This window comes from Marmota monax, unplaced genomic scaffold (genome assembly GCF_021218885.2).
Source record: "Marmota monax isolate L192 unplaced genomic scaffold, Marmota_monax_Labrador192_F-V1.1 WCK01_AAM20220418_F8-fsc00304, whole genome shotgun sequence".
Lineage (NCBI taxonomy): Eukaryota > Metazoa > Chordata > Mammalia > Rodentia > Sciuridae > Marmota > Marmota monax.
In genome coordinates, this window is record NW_026694168.1 from 864,939 (window position 1) to 888,594 (window position 23,656).

General features: G+C 34.0%; 1 protein-coding gene across 2 annotated transcripts in view; it reads right to left on the minus strand.

Annotated features, from left to right (window-relative positions):
• The window catches only part of Tafa2 (TAFA chemokine like family member 2), a 445,981-nt gene that overhangs the window by 125,392 nt on the left and 296,933 nt on the right, over positions 1-23,656 (minus strand). For both annotated transcript variants that reach the window (XM_058585993.1, XM_046465880.2), the window contains one exon: positions 22,183-22,289. In XM_058585993.1, the coding sequence (XP_058441976.1) occupies positions 22,183-22,288 (106 nt within the window). In that variant the 5' untranslated portion in view covers position 22,289. The remainder of the gene's footprint in view (positions 1-22,182; positions 22,290-23,656) is intronic.

Consider the following 23,656-nt stretch of genomic DNA (forward strand, 5'->3'; position numbering starts at 1 on the left):
GGGGGATAGTAGAGGATAGGAAAGGCAGCAGAATACAACAGACACTAGTATGGCAATATGTAAATCAATGGATGTGTAACTGATGTGATTCTGCAATTTGTATATGGGGTAAAAATGGGAGTTCATAACCCACTTGAATCAAAGTGTGAAATATGATATATCAAGAAGTATGTAATGTTTTGAACAACCAACAATAAAAATTTTTTAAAAAAGAAAATAATAGAAAGAAAAAAAGTCTGTATAAGTTAAGTACAGACACAATTTTTGCTTTAATATTTTCACTCGGCATTTGATTGAATCCATGGATGCAGAAAACTATGGGTCTAGAAGGCCAACATATACACCTCCACCTCCAACAGCATTTTCTAAATGATTAGATTCATGTTCAAAAATATCTGTGAAAAAAACAGTGGTAATAATTTCAGTACATTTACCAAGGTGGTTTTCACTAATGAGATAGTTTATTATAAGTTTATTACTTTTTTGGAGGAAACCTTAGAGTCTGATAAAATAAGAACACAGTCTCAAAACAGATAGAACTGAAAAAAATATACAGAATAGCTGTTTTTAAATGCCTCCACAATGTAAGGGTTGATTCATCTAGAGCTATTGTCTTTGTTTATATAATATACACATTATTTGTTACAATAAAAACTTGATTTATAATTATATAAGAACTATAATTGCAACCTAAACAACTGTCTGACCAAAGATATCTCTAAAGATGCCAGTGACATTTTGGTAGAGACATTTAATTTCTTTCCTAAAAACACAAAGAGACTTCAACTGTGAATTGGGTTTGTAATTTGAAAATCCAAGCTATAGTTCTAGAAGAAACTGTAGACTTGAGTTTATCTCCCAGGGGTATTTCATCAAACAAGTTATTTTGTGATCATAGTTTACAGTCATCTTTTCCTCCTTACTGCCCACATAAATTCTTCATTCTCCTAGCAGACTTCCAACCACCCACCCTTTCCTCCCTTACAAATCTCTTACTCATCTGTCACACAACCAGCCATCTCTTACATTCATTGACACACTCAGACTAACGCATATTTATGCACTTTCCAGTAATTTTTCTATTTTCTTTTTGATCAACATTAAAATGGACTTTATCATTTTTTCTGCTGTTATTATTACATTTACACATGTGCACATACTTTGTTCCTGTATTTCTGTGAATAGGTAAGATTTTATCATATACTCATTGTATTCCTATTTTAGTTACACAAATGTATTTTTTAGTTGAAAAGTTCCTTGAAAGCACAGTAATCTACTCATCTGAATAGTCCCTTGGTGCTTAGGTAACACCTGCCACATAACAGATGCATAACCCCTAGTTCTTGAATGAATGAATGACAAATAAGTTACCAAAAGATATGTTTGGGAGGAAAAAGTATCAGTGAGACTTTAATATTACCTTTGAAATTTAATTACCTTCAAAAATTTGCTATGTTTAAATTATGCCAAGAAATCTATTGTTTGTAAGATGTAAACAGTGATTTATGTTTAGGATACAATTATTCACATCAACATGATTGACCTACAGAAGTGAATTCTCTTCAATAAAAATGAGGTCTCTTACAAGAAATCACCTAAACCAAATTTTAGAAACATATAAGTTTTAAAATGTTGTTTCACCTATCTTTGACTTAAAAGTCTACAGAGTGTGGGCATTTGAGAGAGTATTTGGCACTGGTTTATAATGGTGTTAGAAACAAGAACAACAGTAAGGGAGCTTTTACTAACATCTGTTTTGAGATAAGACATTTGCAGAGTTAAAAAATAACACATAGGCTAAATTCAGCACAGTGATGTACACTTGTTATCCCACTACTTGGATAGCTCAGCTGAGGCTGAGGCAGGAAGAGAGTCAGTTAGAGGCCAAGCTGGTAACACAGAAATACCCAATTCAAAAAAATTAAAGTGAAAATAACATAGCCTATAACTACTATAAAATAATCCTATAACATTATAAAATGACATACCAACTTGCATTCTCCTGAATCCTCTATTAGTGGTACTGTCATTTTTATCTATAGTTGATTTGCATTTCTTTTTATAAGTCCAATGCAGTTTGTTCAGATCAGAAAAAACTTTTCAGTTGATTGATTTCTCAACAATCACCTTTCAGCAAGCTACAGATAACCTGAAAATACTTCATAGCACAGCATGATTTTTTTCTACTGACAGGTGGCACTCAGTTTCCTCAAAATACTCCCACAGTTAGACATGTGCCAAAGCAGATGAATTTCATGTATGGAGAAAGAATTCAGAACTGATTCTTATATGCATTATATCATATTTCAAAAGAGTAAGAAAATTTCCCCAACATAACTCATGCTTTAATTTTATTTCTCAAGGAATGCCTTTCAAACCTATCAATATTTTTAAAGTATTAGCAGTAAAATTCAAAATTTGTATGTAGCAGAAACAATAACTTACATTTTATGGAACTTTCAAAGAATGTTCACATGTATAATCATTTTTTATTTCTCTGCCAATTCAGTATAAGAATATGAGCACCTATTATTTCTTTTTTTTTAACAGATAAAGAAACTAAAATGTTTAGAGGTAATGTGTTTCACCCAAGGGCATTCAGCTCAGACCCTAAATCCTCCTGACTCTCAATTTTCTTCTCTTTCAACACTGAGACCAGGTAAGTTTCACAAGCACTAATTCAAATTGGTCCTTCAATCTGTTTATTCTACAAATGCAGTCTTCCATACTCATTATGAACTTATAAACAATTTATTTAGGGAAGTAGACATGTTTATCATGAGTGGTCAGCTAAGCAATCATCTTGTTTAATAATTTAATACCCATCATTGTATCCTGCATATTAATTTTAAATAACCTCCAAATATGACTAGGCTTACATTACTAAGCATATGACATTTATTACACAGATATTCAATCACATTTTTCAATATGAAAAAGTAAAAACCACAGACAATATTAAAAAATGTTCTCCAGTGGCTTGATAACTTAGAATATTTTTTAAAAAACTTTGGAGCAATATGATTTGGTGAAAGGTATTCACAGGACCAAGAAGTAGAAGCCTAGTATGACCTGCACACAGATTTAAGTACTTTCAAAGCATAATAATTTTGTGTGTGTGTATGTGTGTGTGTGTTATATGGTTTTACATGATTCCTATGAAGAACACTATAATAAAGACATTATAATATAAACAAAATTTTCCTTGAAATACATCGCCATATAAATTAATTAAAATGAATATTATTGATTTATAGGTTATAATAGCTCCTCCAAATCCTAGGGTCCTTTATATTCATATCTATTAGGACTTTTATAAATGATGCTAAATGACAGGAAAAGAATAGTAATGAATAACTCTCCTAGTAACAAGAACTGACTAATTCAGTCATTCATTTTCACTATGATCATACCATTTCCCAAAGAGGTGAAAATCAGTTCCTGAAAGACAAAAAATCTTACTCTCTGTATTTATAAATCACATAACATACATACATATAACATACAAACAGATGCTGTATCTATAATATTAAAATTTCAAGTGAAGGCAGGCTCTTAGAAGAAAAAGATGGGGAAAAGTTGACAAACATTGCTCTAAGGAAGCAAATTATAACAAATTTCACTCTAAGTTAAATAATTAAAGACCTCTTTAACTTGCTAGGTGACAAGGAACACTCATAGTAATAACTGAAATAAATTATTTGAAATAACATGTTGAGGGCTGGGGTTATAGCCCAGTGGTAGAGTGCTTTCCTAGCACATGTAAGGTACTGGGTTTGGTCCTCAGCACCACATAAAAATAAATAAATAAAATCAAGGTATTGTGTCAAGGTATTGTGTCCATCTACAACAACAACAAAAAAAAAACCCAAATAAAATAAATAAAAATGAAAAAATAACATGTTGAATAGTTGTTGAAAACTTCACAGTTCCCATTATATATTTGGAAACAAATCAATATTCCTGTTTAATGAATTATACACAGTCAAAAAATAACAAATGTCTCAGTTTGGTGAGGCACATCTGTAATCTCAGCAACCCAGGAAGCTGAGGCAGGAGGATTACAAGTTCAAGGCCAGCATTAGCACCAAAACAGACATGATGACCAATGGAACAGAGTAGAAGACTCAGAGATAAACCCACATAATACAGTTTTCTCATACTAAACAAAGGCTCCATAAACATACACTGGAGAAAAGATAGCCTCTTCAACAAATGGTGCTGGAACAACTAGAAATCCATAAGTAACAAAATGAAATTAGACCCTTATCTCTCTCCCTAGTGAAGGTCACTTTCCTGGCTGCTCTGTAGCATGAAACCAAGAAAGCAGACATGCAGCTTCTCAGCAAGGAACCGACCTATGGGATTACGTTTCTCACTCCAACATTCCAGAGGGTAGAGCATCACACTCCAGGTGGCCTCAGTTAACACTGTTGAGAAGAGAAGCTGAGAATCTTTTGAACTCTAATGGAGACAATTCTTTAATTTTTAATTTAAATCTTTTTCTCTCCTCTTTTTTTTTTCCTTTTATTTACTTTTCTTTAATTGTGACTTTAACGGTTCATGAACATTCATACACACTCATATTTGGGGTTTTTTTCCTTCATTTCTAGCATTTTTGAAGCCAGTTATTTCTCATGGATCAGTTTTTTGAGGACTAGGATGTTTTATTATTAAATTTTAGTTTTGTTTTATATTCCTTCATTTTTAATTTTTAAAATTTTTACTTTATATATATATTTTTTTCTCTCATCTGTTCCTCGATTCTCTCTTTTCTTCTGCTAATAGCCAATCACTATTGTTCTCTTTCATTCTTCCTTTAATTTTTTACTTATACCTTCTCTCTTCCTTTTGCATAATCAACATATCCTATATCACTTCTGTTCTCTGCCTGTTTAACACTTGAAATTATAAACCCTTTTGCAAACGTAAGGTTTTTATTGTAGACAACAACTGATCATATCATTTTTCTTTATTCTGACAATTAAAATTGTAGACATCATAGCAGGAACTAATTTAGTTTAATGCAGCATATTGTTTGCACTGGTTGTTATTATTTTTCTCCCTCTAAACATTAGTGAGGTACTAGAAACCTTCAGGGACACTAGAAGTCCACAGGTATAAACTCTACTGCCTCATATCCATATTGTTAGATGAGTAGACACACGACCAACATGAAAAAGCAAGGGAACAAATCACCCCAAACCAACCAAGATACTCCAGTAACAGAATTCTTTGACATCATAGTGAAGAAAGGTCAGAGAAGTGTTTAGAATGTACATGGTTAAACTGATCTGTGAAGTAAAGGAAAATACAGAAAGTGAAAGATCACTTCAATAAAGATATAAATATTCTGAAAAAAAATCAAGCAAAAATCCTCAAAATGAAGGAAACAATAAATCAAATTAAAAATTCAATGAAGTTAGGCATAATGGCACAGACCAGTAATTCTAGCAGCTTGGGAGGCTCAGGCAGGAGAATTGTGAGTTCAAAGCCAGCCTCAGCAAAAACAAGGTAACAGAATAAAAAATATGAATACAAAACAGAATATAAAATATGGCTGGGGATGTGGCTCAGTTGTCAAGTGCTCCTGAGTTCAATTCCTAGTACAAAAAAAATTCAATGGAAAACATCACCAACAGACTAGATCACAGAGTTTCAGACAATGAATACAAAATATATAATCTTGAAAACAAAGTTGACCATGGAGAAAAGATATTAAGAGACCATGAATAGAACTTCCAAGAGATATGGGATAACCTAAAAAGACCAAATTTAAGATTTATTAGGATAGATGAAGGCTTGGAATGCACAACCTTTTCAATGAAATATCAAAAAATCTCCCAGAATGACAGAAAATCAAATATAGGATGCTCACAGGACCCCAAATATACAAAATTACAACAGACATTATTTTTAATACCTTTATTTACTCTGCTGCTGAGCCACAATCCTAGCCTCCAACACACATTATTATGAAAATGCTTAACATATAAAATAAAGATAGAATATTAAAGGCTATCAGTGAAAAATGATAGGTCACTTTTAGAGGGAAAGCACTCTGAATCTCAACCCAGATCCTCAAAGCTAGGAAGTCAGGGAATAATATATACCAAACGCTGAAAGAAAATGGATTCCAGCCAAGAATACTATACCCAGCAAAATTAAGCTTCAGAATTGATGATAAAATAAACACCTTCCATGATAAACAGACGTTTTTAAAATAATTCACAACTAGAAAGCCTCCACTACAAAAAATAATAAGATATTTCATGAAGAGGAAATGAAAAATAAAAGTGAAAAGCAGCAAAGGGAAGAACTACACTAGAATACAGGTTAATCAAAGTATAAACAAATTCAAATTAAAAAACAGAAATACATCAAAGTGACAGGGAATAAAAATCACATCTCAATAATAACATTGAATGTTAATGGCCTAAACTCATCAATCAAAAGACACAGACTGACAGATTGGATTAAAAAACAAGACCCCACAATATACTATCTCCAGGAGACTCACCTCATAGGCAAAGACATCCACAGACAGAAGGTAAAAGTATATAAAAAAAGTATCATTCACATGGAAACCGTAAACAAGCAATAGTTTCTATACTCAGATCAGATAAAATGACTTTAGGCCAAAGTTAATCAGAAGGGACAAAGAAGGACATCCCATACTACTTAAAGAAATCATACATCAACATGACATAACAATCATAAACATTTATTCCCTTGGTGCATCTATGCACATCAAACTCTTCTCGATTTCAAGAAGCAAATAGCCTACAACACAGTAATACTTTGTGACTTTAACACACATCTCTCATTACTGCCAGATCCTCCAAACAAAAACTAAGGAAAGAAGCTATAGAACTAAAAAACACACTAATAACAGACATATATAGAATTTTTCATCCATCAAAGAATGAATACACTTTCTTCTCAATAGCACATGTATCCTTCTCTAAAATAGATTATATCTTAGGCCACAAAGCAACTCTTAGCAAATACAAAAAATAAAGATAACAACCTGTATTCTATCTGATCATAATGGACTGAAATTAGAAATCAATGATAAAATAAAAAACAGAAGGTAATCTAACATGTGGAGACTAAATAATATGATATTGTATGACAAATGGATAACAGAAGAAATCATACGATATGTTTAGAGGTAAATGAGAAATAATAAGAATGTTTAGAGGTAAATGAGAATGGTAATACAACATCTCAAAATCTCTGGGACGCTATGAAGGCAGTTCTAAGAGAAAAGTTCATTGCATTATGTGCATTCATTAAAGAATAGAAAGTCAGCAAATAAATAACCTAACTTTATATCTCAAAGCACTAGAAGAAGAACAATGGAACACCAAAAGCAGTAGAAGACAGCAAATAATTAAAATAAGAGCTGAAATGAAACGTTTCAATGAAACTGAAACAAAAGAAACAATCCAAAAAGTTGACAAAACAAAAAGTTGGTTCTTTGAAAAAATAAATAAAATTGAATAAAAAATAAAATAAACCCTTAGCCAAGAGATAAATACTAGAGATCTAACCTACAACAGGGTGACTAAAATTAACAATAAACTCTTGTACACTTAACCTTTGCTGAAAGAGTAAAGGCGTCCTCACTCTTGCAAAATATTGGTAATTATGTGAGGTGACAGATCTGCTAATTAGCTTGATTGTGGAATCATTTCACAACATACACATATACCAAAACATCACGTTGTTATATACTAAATGTACACAATTTTTGTCAATCACACCTCAATAAAGTTGGGAAAGATTTAGAAATAAAAATATACTGTAAAAACAAAAAAATAAACTTTACAAAACTTCTGCTTTGTACTTCCATCTAGTTCAAGATGAAAGATAAGCTACAAGAGTGGAGAATAAAAAATTTAGAGCTGCAAAAGAGATACATGAAAAATAAGAGAGGGTCTGACAAGAGAGGCAAGAGAGGAAAAGGCATAAGAAAAGTTAAAAATATCAAAATTTAAAACACCATTGCTGTTTTGATTTAAGACATGCGATTTAAAAATGTGCGTTTAAGCAGGAGGCAAGAGCAATAAAATCTTGGAACTGACTTGTTAGACTTAAGAGAGCAGACTCTCTAGATTGGCAACATAGAATTGTCAAAACAATGAGGAACTAGAAGCATCAGAGCCATCCTATAAGGGGTAAGAAGTTGAGGACTATACTTGGGAGCACTAGTGAAAGCTGTTTGAGAGGCAATTAAATCTTTATCATTCAATGTCACTGGACAACTGACTATCCACCAAGTTAGGTAGAAAGTTGAAGTGTGCTTTTTCTTTTTCTTTTCCTTTTTTTTTTCCTGAGAAAGAGATGAAGGTGGTCTGGGTTTCTGAAATGGGAAACACAAAACAGAATAGGGAGTGTAGGCATCATACTAAAAACAAACTGAATAAATGACATTATGATGACTGTGAAATATTTCTCCCCCAACCTGAGTGCCTCTTAACTCTCTGACATTCTTAGCCAAGACATAATTGCTGTTATGTAAGAAACATAACTAGCTCAAATGAGAAAACTTAAACATACTATCATTGGTGGTGTACTAGGCACCTTTTCACCATTGTGACCAAAATACCTGGAAAGAATAACTTAGAGAAAGAAATGTTTGTTTTCTCTTGTGGTTTTAGTGGTCTCAATCTACTGTTGATTGGCTCCATTGCTCTATTCCTGAGATGCGGCAAAACATCCTGATACAAGGTTGTGATGGAGAAAAGCTTCTCAATCTATAAAAGCCAGGAAGACAGAGAGAGAGAGAGAGAGAGAGAGAGAGAGAGAGGGAGGTGTTCCAAGGACAAAATATAAACCGTAAAGGCACACCCACAGTGACCTACTTCTTCCAGCCATGCTTCACATGCCTACAGTTACCACACAGTCCATTTAAATTATTCATCCACCAACTGGATTAATCCATTGATTAGGTTACAGCTCTCACAATCTAGTCAAGAGCCTTTTGGAGGACACCTCATATCCAAGCCATAACAGGTAGTTCGCCAATAAATGCCCTCCTGGATCACCTTATATTGAATTTCCAATTATTCAAATCACAGATATTCTCAGAGCAGACAGTTTGGGATTATCCAAGGAAAGTTTACAGCAAGAAAGATACAAACAAAATTATCAAAGTGAAGACAAAAATTGGAGGAGATATGATACTAGAAGAAATAATAAAAATGAGTATAAGAAAATATTCAAATGACATAAATAAAGGGCACCTAGAGACTCAAAGTATAAAAGAAGATATAAAATTTTGCATCGTTTTGGACAATGAAGGCCATGAAATTGAAACCAAAAATTAGAGCAAAAATCAATGAAGGTGAGAGAAGAAATACAAGAGATTAAAAGATAAGATCATGAGGTCAGACAGCTAAACAACAAGAGACCCAGAAATAGGGGAGGAAATCCTCAATTAAATAATTCCAGAAATGTTCTCTCAACTGAAGGACATGAATTGCCAGAAAAGAATACAAGAATGTAGGACTCAGCAGTTCATGATAATGAATATTCACCAATAGAAATGTCAATTTAAAATTACAGAACAGAGTCAAGCAGAAGAGAAAGGGAAAAGAAATAAAGGGTTGTAATCAAAGAATAAGGATTATAAAAGGATTATAAATAAGGATTATAAATGGCCTCACACTTTCACAATAGCAACATAACAAACAAAAAAAGAGAGACAAATATCTTCATATTCTACAGAAAAATGATTCACTCTGTAGGATTATATACCCGATCAAACTATCAATTAAGATGATGGTACAACAAAGATATATTTAGATAAGGTCTTAAAAAATATAAATCCCTGCGTTTTCTTTTTCAAGAAGAAGCTAGAGAATGTAATCACCAAAATGAAAAAGTAAAGTAATAAAAAGGAAGAAGTGTAAGACTCAAAATGTACTTACACGAAGATAGGAGAAGGTAATTTACCAGGCTGATGGAGAAGAGAAATCTTAGGATCAAATGTGCACACCAGCCATGGAAGACAAACAGTCCGGACTGAAGCAGTGTGATTTGAGGCACAGACATACTGAAAGCTCTTCTCTCTAAAATTCTTGCCATCTCTGTAGCATCTTTTTTTAAAAAAAATAATATTTTTTAATTGTAGTTGGACGCAATACCTTTATTTTATTTATGTATTTTTATATGTGCTGAGGATCGAACCCAGGGCCTTGCACGTTCTAAGCAAGCGCTCAACGCTGAGCCCCAGCCACAGCCCTCTGTACCATCTTTAATATGAAACAGACACATAGATGAACCTAGCCAAGATTCTTGAATATACTGTTTGTTTTTACAGTAAAGTTGATGACATTTTTCCTTTGTCTCTTTTAATATCCCCCTGAGAGCTGCTAACTGAGTCAGGTGAGGACACCCACTTCAAGCAAAAAAATTATGTTGTGTTCTCCCACCCTAAGAGCTCAAGGTGGACCTTTGTGTACTTAGAACCAAAAACTACTGAGCATTTATTTTCCTCTAACCATATCCATGAAAAGCATCTACCAGCTGAACTGAGCTGCTGTGTTGGTATGTGAGCTGACTGTGGCTAGTCTAGGTTCCATTCACAGGCTGATCCGCTGATTTTCCTTGGAGAGCCTTTCAAACACTCAGAACTACAAAGGGCAATTTTTTTTTTTAAACCAGGGATTGAACTCAAAGATGCTTAACCACTGAGCCACATCCCCAGCCCTCTTTTATATTTTATTTAGAGACAGATTCTCACTGAGTTACTGAGGGCCTCACTAAGTTGCTGAGGCTGGCTTTGAATTTTCGATTTTCCTGCATATACATATACATATACATACACACACATATTCAAAAACAAACACAAAATTATAATTAAAAATATAATTTTCAAAACATAATAACATTTTAAATCATTTGACCTAATAATTCTCTCACTACATATCTAGCCTAAGTAAATAAACAGATGTGGGGAAAACAATTGTACATACAAATACTCATTTTAAAATTTAAAATATTTTAAAAATAAAAATATTACTTTTACTAAAGGAAAAATAAATACAGCTTAAATATTCACTAACATAAGATAGTTAAATATTTCCACAAGAAACATGAATAAATGCTCAAGACATAATAATAAGTAAGAAAGATGGACACAAATAAATAGATACTCTTAATTTTATAATATGAATAATATTCAAAAGTTAATGGTGGTATATGTACTGTGAGATTTGAGGTGCTTTAAAAGTTATTATTTTTTATTTTTCAATTATTTCCAACAATAGTTTATGATATTTTATATTCTTAGATACATAAATATTATGTTAAATAATATTATATTGAAAAATATGTAAATACATACACATCATGTCTTCACAGTTATTTATTTCTTAAACAAATTAACAATAAAAAGCATTGAATTGGCAAAAGAATTGATGACTTAATCCAAATCATAGAGAACAAAAAAAAAAGGAAACTTGATCCATACATTAGGACTCAAAAGTACAAAGTATATGAATAAGAGACTATGTCTGAACCTTCTCTTTTAACAAAGGCATTTTTCAAATATTAGTAGCCAATATTTTCAGAGTATTAAAATAGGAAGTTTTGTATGATTTTTCCATGGAATAAAAAGTATTAGTGTTTAATTATTCTTGTGGCAGATATTTGTCATTTTCTTCTCAAATGTCTACCCTCCTATAGTCCTTCTCTATAGAACAGGTCTAGAAGATTTGATGCTATTCCCAGACTTCCCTATCAGCTGGCTTCTGATTATATTCTGCTCTTGAAACTGTGGCACCCCTAAAGACATGTGCTTATATCCCTCTCAAAAGAATCTATTGTAAAGAACAAACTACAGTTGCCCCATCTTTTTGGATTCACCATCTGGTTCCACCAAGGTCACTCTTCTTCTGGGGTGATACCAGCCAATGACCAAGCATGACAGACATACTATAGCCTTCACACTATGGAACATATGGTTCCCCACTATAGGACTCCCAGAAATGACAGCCTTCACTAAGGGATTCCCAATAGGCCTGGACAAGTCTTTTTCGACTATGCTAAAATATGCAGGTCTTACTCCTAGATCACATGTCAGACACTCATTGTTGTCTGGAGATTCATTCCTTCCTGGAAGAGAAGCTTCCTCTCCCCTATTTCAAAGGTGTTTCTCCCAGTAAATTTCTTGCACATTGAATTCTGTCTTGAAATCTGCTTCTTTTCTTCTTTCTTTTGTTTTTTAAAAAAATTGATACATTATAATTACACAAAATAGTGGAGGAGATTCTCATTATATATTTTTATGAGCACATAATGTATTTTGGTCATTACTATCTACCTCTTCAACTCCTCTTCCCCATCCTCAACCCCTGACTCTTGTCCTCTACTGTATTGGTCTTAAAAGTCTGAAGAAGGCACTTACAAGATAGGAAGACTGAAGGGATGAAGAAGACCCAATATCTTTTCCTACTTCTGGCTTCCTAAGTGCTAAGTTCCTGGGGGCTTTAGCAGCATTAAAACCTAGTGGTATTGACAGCATTCATACTCCCAGGCTCTTGGAGTATCATGGAAGAACTGGTTCCTAGTTTCCTGCTCAAGGGCAGTGCAAGTCATTCCTAAAGCAGCAATGGGGCTTTAAGGAGCTCTGGACATACCCGATTATGAGCTTGAGCTTTTCTACTTCTAGGGACAGTAATACACACTTTCTGAAGTTACAAGTACCTGAGTAACAGTATCACTCTCCCTATTTCCACCTCTAGTCCATCTAACACTTTTGTCAATAATTCCCTATTAAGCCACCCTACATTTCTTGATAGGATATTGAATGATATACACCTTATCTTTTAATTCTTTTTAATCCCAAAGTCTCATTTTATTAGCTATTAAGAGAAATAAAGGGACTGGGGTTATGGCTCAGCGGTAGAGTGCTTGCCTAGCATTTGTGAGGCTCTGGGCTCGATCCTCAGCACCACATATAAATAAATAAAATACTTTTATTTTATTTATTTATATGTGGTCCACCTACAACTAAAAATATAATTTTTTAAAAAAATAGAAATTAATACTAAATGTGAAAACAATATTGTACACGGTTTTTATATAAGCAGCAATAAGCAAAAATGAAACTTAACAAAGAAGACTTTGTAAACAAATTTAGGGTGTAGTTATAGAATGCGTTTCCTATGCCTCAGTTAAAGTATATATTTATGGATACTTTTCAAATACATATATAAATACTTATCATTCACTGCTAAGTATACTGCTAAGTGGGAAAAACTTGAATATGTGTCTATCATATGAAATACGAAGCTCTAGAAATATAGTCCAGAGGGGGATTTTATATGTGAGCAAAAATACATGTACCTACAAATTATGTCCACAGAAATAACAGTCAACAACTGGAAAGTTCCAAATTTCCATCAACAGTAAAAAAAAAAAGATATATTTCACTATATTCATATAACAGAATCCTATTATAGCATAGATCAATCTCAAGAGAAAATGGTGAGAGTAAGAAGCAAACTACATTAAAAAATGTATTAGTAGGATTCCATTTTTACATAATTAAGACAACAAAATGAAATTCTATTGTTTAGTCATGAAAGGAGTTCCTCTAAGGAAGAAGAGTTACATCAGTGAGAGATAAGGCATTTTTTAAGAACTGAAAATATTCTATTTCTTATTGCGGTTGACAATTGCACACTTATTTGTCTTACAGGTATTTTTTAAAGCACATATATTTTTTGCATTACCATGCATTATTTATGCATTATTATTATTATGTAGTATTTTATGCACTATTATGTAAACATGATATATCTTAACATAAAAAGTAATTTAAAAATCAGGGTACAGAAGCCACTTCAGGAAATGTTACTCTATCTGCATGGTTTAAAGCAGAATCACTAAGGGAAACATTATCTCTTACAACTAGTCTGTGTCAATAAATGCATGCATAATAAGTAAATGAATGAATAATATGCTCTCAAATATGTAAAATGTGTTTATGAACCAGATAAAAATATATCTAAGTATAATTTAATAATCTCTTGTGGAAGAATTATGGGTTACTTGATTTTTAACTTCTTGGTATGTTTGTTTGTTTCTGAAGTTTCTCAAAGAAACCTTACTTTGAAAATTCAATAAGATACATAACAAAATGCATTTCTGAGAGTTGAGAATAGAGTTATTTTATGTACTGGCCATTTTTCTTCCTCTTGGGACATTAAGCTGTTTTTCATCAATAAGATTCTTAAAACACTATGAATTATAAATCCATGTTCTAAAACATTAGTGTACATCATAATCTGCTGCAAACTAGCCCAATAGAACCTAGTAATATCTTAGCTAAGTTGGACTAAACAATTTCAACTTTGACCAGAATTCAAAGGATCTTTCCCACCACCTCTCCAGACTGAGCACCACCACCGGTTTCACTCTCCGCTCTCCAGCTAAGACACTCTTCTTTCAGCTCCAGAGCCCTCTTTCCCTACATCCCAGCACCTCTGCACAGGCTGCAGCTCCTGCCTAATACCTTGCCCTACTCTCTGTCTACTTAACTCCCACTCCCCTTTTAGATCTGAGCTCAAATTCTCCTCCTTAGAAAAGATTTCCCTGAACCCCTTCCACCCATTTTACATCCTGAAATTGTATTTTTATAACACATTAATCATTCTTAATTAAATATGTGTTGGTGTGATTATCTAATTAATGTTTTTCTTCCTAAATATACTATAAACTCCATTAGGCATGGATCATGTCTATTTTGCTTATACTTGTATCATCAGACATACAATATATATTTTGTCTCCTGGATGGCTGAATGATTAAATAAACTACTAAATGAACCAAGAAACAAGTAAAGAGGCACCCCTCCCCAATTCTAATGGATATCATTTAACCCAGACAGAGAACTAAAAGTCAAATTTATTTAAAAAATAGGTTTAAAGAAAATATTCAATTAAAGGTTGTAACTAAGGTTAATAACAAAACAATATTCTATTATTTAGTCATGAGAGGGGTATTACAATGAAGATGACATAAAATTAACCTTATCTAATCAAATCAACTATTGGGGGATTCTCCTTCTGTATAACTCTCACCTATGTGTATCTTTCACACAAAATATAGATCCTTTTCCAACACAAACACCTAGCTATGACTCATTCACTTTAGATTTCGTTTGGATGTGGTGGATAGGGAACAAAAAGACAAGAAAACATATTAGCCATCTAAGATTAATGGCTATATTTTTCTGTTTGGAACTTGGAGTCCTAAACTAAAATGCTTCCTCTCTGATCCCCAATATCTGAAGCTACACCTAATGTAATTGCTTCCAAGGGGGAAATACTGCTTATGTTTTCTGACTGGCTGTCACAGTGTTCTGAGTTAATTCCCCCTGAAATGCCCAGCTCAATATAATTGTTAAGAATTCAGGGCAGAATCTTTCTGTGGCAGTGTAAGAAGTAAACTTATTTGTCTTTGTGTGAGGGACTATTAGTTCCCAAAGCACAGAAGATTTTATTAAGAAGATGACAACAATATCTGATTTTCAGATATCTGGTTTTTTTTTTTTCAAATCCAAAAGTTCTGGATTTCTAGTGTTTCTATATCATGTTCAGAAAAGGGGGATGACACATTCTCCATGTGGTTGCTCTTGAGAGCAGGACATTGTTGCGCTGGTATTTTGGTAGAGCTATTTATTCAGTTCTTTCATCTTCTACACTTACCTGTCCTGTAATGACCTATCCTCCACTCTCTTCCTCTGTGCACACAATCCTGGTTGCTATTTCTCATTGTCTCTAGGCATGTTGAAAGCATTCATACTTATTGCTGTTCTACTTGGAACATCCTTCCCCTTGATATTCCCATGGCTGAAAACTTCACGAATCTTGCCCAAAGGACTTATTTAAAAGTATAATCCCTCCTGGACACTTTCTAGACCTCTTTCTTCCTTTATATATTTTCCCGAGCATTTATACCATAAAACACAGCCTTTTATTTCTTTTTCTTTTTATTATCTATTTCCCACTTCTCAGATAAAAGCCCCATGAAGACAAAGATTTTTGTCTCTTTTATGTACTGCTATATTCTCAGTCCTGACTGTAGGTACTCAAAAATTATTGAGTAAACAAACAACTTTTCCATTAGAAATATCCAGTCTGAAATATTCCTGAAAATATATCCAAACTGGATATATATCCTCTTGTGGAAGAATTATGGGTTACTCAGTTTCTCATCTTGGTATGTTTGTTTCTTTCCAAAGAAAGATCAATAAAATCTATGGGTCTAGGAGGACTTATCCCCAGAAAGGGATGCTTTTACCAAGGGACACAGAGAAAGTCTCACTAGACAAAAAGTTTCTGTTGCTGGGGGACCAGTCTAGGCTTCTCATACCCAAGGACCAGCAAGAAAACAAAGGAGTTAAATATTGTTAAGAATATAGCTCAGTTGGCAGAGTGTTTGTATCACATGCACAAATCCCTGGGTTCAATTCCCAGCACCACACACACACACACACACACAAATGATAGAACAAATGACACTGGAAATCAGGAAGAATAGGGTGGCTGCCATGTTCTGAGACAGGAATGAATATATTAGGTACATGGATGATTCACTGGGGCATTTGTGGCACTCCAAAGGCCAGTTACCTCCATCAGTGTGCAAGTACAACTATCCTGGCATTAAGAGTGTGGTGCCCCGGGGTTCAGAATCCCCAGTCCAACATCAGGCAATCTCCTGAATAAATAAAGTGCTAACTGAAGGAAAGGGAGATGTAGAATGGCAAGAGTGGTGGGCATCTGAGTTTCACTAATGGCTTTGGCAGCAACTGAATCAGCAGAGGTCCCCATGACACCTCAAGTAAGTTTTCTTTGAAATCATGGCCAACCAAAATCTTGGATAACCTTTTCTTGGAGAGAATGGACTTACATGAGAAGCAGGTAGATCTGAGAAGTCTGAGGAGTGGGCTGCAATGGAATTAGCACTTGGAGGGTTGTCAAGATCTTTTAGCCACCGTGCACCTTTCCTCCACTTGCTATGAATTAGCTGACTACAGTTCACAGGCATCCCTCTACTAAAGAGAACCACTTCCCTAGAAAGACTACTCCCTACTAGGGAGAACACACTAACAGCCAAAGGCCAATGGCACAAGAGCAAAACATATGTCCATCTAGTCTCAAGGAGAGATTATCTCTGCAAATGTTTCAAAGCTTTACCATACAACCAGACTACAAGGTTCACCAGCAAAGACTCTCTTTGATTTGTACTTGGTTTTCATCCCTGCTCTATCCTGCTTTCCTTGTCTCCTCCTGAGAGTACTTGTTTAGTAAATCACATAAGAATTCCTGACTTGGCTCTGCTTTCAGGGAACCCTACCCTAAGATATATGATATGCAAATCATCTCTAGAAGAATGTATCCTGATCAAAGGCCTAAAAAAATTCTCAGAAACATGATTCCAACAGACATTAGCTGACAAAATTTTAAAAATAACCCACAAAACTCTATAATAAATAATATAGAAGGAAAGTCACTGGAAAGAAAACACAAAAATTTTATAAAATGTGATCTTTAGGGGAAAATATATATTATAGATATAGGTGTAAAGAAGAAACTGAAAACATGAGAGTAAAATTATCAAATGCGAACAAATTAGCAAGACAAAAACTTTTAGTAGCATACAATAAATGAAACAAACTCATTATGTGGATTAAAGAGCAAATTAGAACCAAGGGAATACAGGATCAGTATGGCATAAAGATGATAAGAATAAGTATTCCAAACACTGCACAGAGACACTGGAAAAGTGATGAGATACAACAGTGTGAGAGGCGAACCACACCTAACACACACCAAGCACAGGTCTAGCTGTGGAGAGGCAGCGGCAAGAGATACAGTCTAAAACTTTAAAGTTCATGAGAAATACTAATCCGGAGACTCAGGACGTCAACCAAATCCCAAATAGTATAAATAGAAAGAAATTCACTACTCAATAAATATCACAATTGTGTGGTATAAGACTGCCTAGATTTGAATCCTGTCTGTGTTGTTTACCAACTAGGCAACTTGTGATGATACTTTAACATCTCCTTATCAGTGTCTGCTCTGTAAAAGTGGTTATAAAGCTGGGCATGGTGTTGCACACCTGTAATCTGAGCAGCTTGGGAGGCTGAGGCAGGATGATCGTGAGTTCAAAGTCAGCCTCAGCAAAAGCAAGGCACTAAGCAACTCGATAAGACACTTTCTCTCACTCACAGAGGTGTATGATCAAAAGCCAATTCCTTATTCACTACCTCACAGTAAATAGTAGGTGAATCCGCCTGCTCTGCCCTCTGTCCCTTGTAAAAGTCCATCTAATGTCCAAGGTAAACAATGACTCCTCTTTCGGTGAGTGACAGAGAATAGCTGATGTGTCCATGTATATAAAAGAAAGAAAGATATTTTCTTCCCCTTCTGAAAACAGAAAAATTTTTATCATTTAGAATGTAAATTCATCTTTCCAAGGGCCAGATATTTCAGGTGTCTTCAAGGTCTTGACTTCATATCTAGGGAGATAGCGCCCCAACCATTCTGTCCTCTAAGAGCTTAATAAGCAGAACTTATGCAACTATAACCATTTAGGTCTTTGGGGAGATGAGTTTTATTATTTATTGATCCATGAAATTAACTACATAAATAACTTTAGATCTAATACTCATAGTATATAAAATCTCAGAGGGCCAGGGCTTTTTATAGGACCACTGAAAAAAATCCAAGTTTTAAATCACCAAAACAAGTGCTTGACCTATGGTAAGCATAATTTAAAGGGTTTGTTATACAAGTAAAAAAACAAATAGATTAATGAAACAATAAAGAGCAGAAAGTAAAGAAATGAAAAAATATATAAATGTAAGGATCAGAAAAGACAAAATCTGGTCCTTTGAAAACTAATAAAATTGACCAATCTAGGGACACTAATCCAAAAACCAAAGATATACTACACAAGCAAGCAATACTCAGACTGAAAGAGGAAATATAACGACAGGGATTGAAAAGATGAAAAGAAAATACCTCAAACAACTTTATTAGGACTATCACATTGGAAAAACATTTGGCATTATCTGGTGCAATTGAAGATATGTTTGCACTGTGACCCAGCAATTTTGCTCCTGAGAATGTTACCTCAAGAAAACCTTGCACAAGTACACCAAAGGAAAAGGCCATGAATGCTCATGGAATCATTGCTCAGATTTGCAATAAAATTGAACATCAAATGTTAACATGCAAGAAAATAAATACTGAATCTGTGGAGGCTTCATATAATAAAATGTGGATCAACTGTAAAAAAAACTAATATACTATCACTACAATGCTACATATCAACTGTAACAAATATAACAAACATTGTTGGACAAAATAATAAATTGAAGAAAATGATTTATAGTATTATACTATTTATATAAATTTAAAAACAACCAGAGGTAGGCAAAATGCCATTTGGAGAAGCATATCCATATTTTATAGTGAAATTATTAATAGAAGCCAAGGAATTATAATTGCAACATCTAGAATGATGGTTATCCTGAGTAAGGAGGAGCTGTAGGAATGAAGCCAGAGCAGAGACAGCCAGTTTCAAAAGTATCAGATGCAACATTTCTCAATTAGCAAGTGAGAGCATTAGTAATGTTCACTTTATGAACCTGTGCTATGACTACCATATATATATATTTCATTACCCTTACTATTTTATGTGTAAAATAGTTCAATACAATTAGAGCATTTTATATGAAAAATGTAAAGGTGGAAAAGAAAGGAACGAGATAGGAAGGGAAGGAGGGAGAAAGAGCAAGGGAGAAATCTTTTGTAAAATCTTCACCCAAAACATCAATGGCAAGGTGGAAATGAAACAGCAAAACAACCCCAAACTCTACCTTATAAAATGTCTTGGATTTGGTAATTTAACCAAGTTTCCTGACCTAATGTGTAAGTTCTTGTATTAAAGTATGTTCTTGGCAAATAATAGGAAAGGATCTTAGTTTTGGAGTTAGCATAGAACATAAAACAACTTAAAAATTCTTAAAAGTAGAGTAACAACAGTATTAAATATATACTTTGGGCAACTTTATGAATGATTCTCATCTTTATGAATGAGACCTCACCATTTGGCTTTCTAGATGAGAAAGATCTTTTTCAGGAAGATTTTCTGGGCCAGGCACAATTCCTATGAATCCCTCCTACTTCTTTCAGTTAAACAGGTTAGGAATGGGCACTGGGGTGACCATGACCATCAAGGACAATAGGGATAGTGTCTTCTCTTGTTAAGCTCAAGTCGGGGCTGGGCCCCAACAGTGTGCAACTCTTTGAAAAGGTATTTAACACTACTTTGTCCCTAAATTGGTTCACTGTAGCAAATGTGGGACCACGGGGAATGTTCTTCTTGGCATCTTGTAGGGATTCTGACCGTGGAAATGTACAAGGAAGCATTCCTCTGGTGAGAAAACTCCTGGAGGGTAGCAGGCACCCTATTTTCCCACCCTTAGAATGCCCCGTAATCTCTCTTAGGAGCTAATAATATATGTGTTATGTCTAGCTGATATGGCAATGCCCTGAGATGCCTCTTTGTTAGAGCCTCATCAAGTCTCAACCTTGATTGGAGGCACATAGCTCCTAGGAATAGAAGAACTTGTCTATTAGATAACTACAATGTTTCACCAAGCTCTGGTACTCCTGGAGCTGCTCACCTAACAGTAATTTCGGATAATGAACTTTCTTGAGAACTGGACAAAGCTCCTAACATTGCATATTGTAACTGTGAAATGTAACTGCAGAATAAGCAATCTTATTGATACTCTAAGCAATAATGTGTTTATGGTACTAATGACCTAATATATCCTATTGGTATAAATAAACGTGGCTTCTTGGACAAAGAGCCATTCTGCCACCTTCCCTACCTCTGCACTTCGTCTCTCTGTCTCTTCTTTATTATTATTCTTCACGTCATCTTTTTAATTTTACATAGATAATAGCTGTTAAAGATTTTTTTTTTTATTTTGAGACAGAGTCTCACAAAGTTGCTTAGAGTCTCACTAAGTTGCTGAGGCTATCCTTGAACTTACAATCCTCCTCCCTCAGTCTCCTGAATCACTAAGCTTGTCAAGCATTTAATGTTTGATTAATAGTATGCTATATTTAAAATATTATGTAAATTAAGATACACACATGGTGGGTCAAAACCAGAATTATATGAAGGAATTCTTCATAAAATTCTATTTCAAAAGATATCTCTTTTGGCTTTAAATACAAGAGGAAGAGATTTGTTTTATAGGCATCACTCCCTCATATTACAACTCTCCTCTCCTTGGTGTTAATGTTCCATATAATGCTAATTAATGCACATGTGTAACTAATTTAAGTGTTATAGGGTTCAAAGCAGTCTTAATTCCCCCTTTTCCCATAAGTAGAATAAGAAAGTAAGTTGATGGTCTCTAGACTTTATAGTGGACTTAGAACTGAATTATAAAACTATATTTCATAGAAAAATCTAAATTAACTTTTCAGGTTATGAATACTTGATTATAGTAGGTATAGTTCAGAAATAGCCCCATTTTAACTCATCTGGAAAAAGCAGTTATTCATTATTCTGAGCCTGATGGCCAGGAAAGAGGACAGGAAGGGCATAATTTTGAGCTGTCAAGCTTAGCACATGTATATAGAACAAATATCCCCACTCTATTCTATGGCAGAATTGAGCCTGCTGCAGATGGGGCTAGAGGAGGTGTCCAGATGGTGGTGGAAGAAACACTCTGGTCACAAAAAGTGTAGAAAGGAATTTTATATGTATTATTAAAATACATATCATTAAAGATGCCTTCTTTGTGAGGATGACAGCAATCTGAAACTCATCTTTATTACTCACCAATTCAACATTTTTAACATTTCTATCTTAAAAGGGAAGGAAAGATAGAGGTAAGATTTTATACTCTTTCAACAGCATTTATAGAAATGGCAGTAATCCTGGAAATACCATGTTTCCTCTACCAAAGTCATCTTAAGGATAACTCTCTGCATTTTTACTTAAAGAAAATTGTCAGAGAGGACCCACACCTAATAAAATGTAACAGACCAGTGAAGGCAGAACAAGACAGTCTGTGTTAAGGGGAGTCCACTTCAGCACTGAGCTGAGAAAGGAAACAGAAGAGCTTACCTTTATGATGGTTTGCACTGGATACAACTTTCCCCCACAAGGTTACAATGAATATTATTATTAGCAGTTTTCCTTTTGTTGCTTTCTGTAAGTATCTCTTACTCATCCTGCAAATTAAAAAAAATAAAGATCTTCAGTAAATCATTGCATTTCTATTATAATTCTACTGCATTTAAACCTCCCGTGACACCTTTATACACATAACTCCTGAAAATTGTATTTCTTGCACTTGAAATCATTTGCTCTCTACAACATGAAGAGGGCACATGAGACTCTTTCAAAGCACCTTGATATGAAGCAAGAGTTAAGCAAAGTCCTACCTGAGTTAGACTATACCAACTTAATAACTGCCTAAATCAATTCAGAAATATTACCATTTTTCTCCATATAAACATAGATTTGACTTATTAACAAAATGTAGGACATAGTCATTTGAATAATCTTTAAGTAAATGATTTATTGTTTTACTTTTTTTTCCTAAAGAATCTTTCTTTGACACCAAGTCACATGGTTAGGGTAAACAATTTAGATAAAACTGCTCAAATGAATTCCTGCACAGAATAAAGTCACTTCAAATCTATTTTTTTGTAATAGGCTTCTAAAAATCATCTAGTAACAGAGCTTTCTTAACTGCAAACTAACCTGCTCAACTAAAGTGGCAATTCTGTTCCTGGAGACACAAAGTTGCTAGAATCTACCTCTCTGAAATAGGAGAAAAATGAAAAGGCTGAACAAAAAAAAAAAGCCTAATTAATGTTATTAATGTTTTCAAATTGAGCCCATAAAACTCAGGAAAGCAAAAAAAAATATGATAGTTATCAATAATAAAAGTTCACCTACTCTCACCTGCACATTATATATTATTTATTTTGTCTTTTAGGAAAATAAACTGGGACATAGGTATGTCCATTCCCATTTTATAGCTGATGCAATTTGGAAATTTTCCTGAGGTTGCATTTAATGATAGAGTAAAAATTCAAACTCAGAACTATATAATTTTAGTATCCTTACATAAGCCACTACATTTCTAGGAAAAAGCAAAACTAACAATGAAATAGATTCGATGTACATTTATTTATGGGAGGAGATAAAATATATGTGTATCACCCAGTGCCTTTCAGCCTCAGATCCCACAAAGAACTCCATTTTGGCTTGACCTACATCTACCCTGTTTCTAATGCAATTGCCTGGGGTCACTTCCTTACCTAACTGCATTTCTTTTCCTCCTGAATTCCTTAAGTTACCCTTTCCTCACACCTTTACCTCCAAAAAAACATTCTCTATCTTCAAAAATATGACCCAGCGGTAGCAATGTTGGGTATACGATCACAGAGAAGTCTTTTACATGGATAATGCATGAAAAAATAAATATCTTACATATGTTAATAGAGATATATGCTTACATTTACTAACAAGGGAAAGTTGTATACATTAATTTATATGGCGGCAAGGAAGCAGTATTATAGGATTAAAA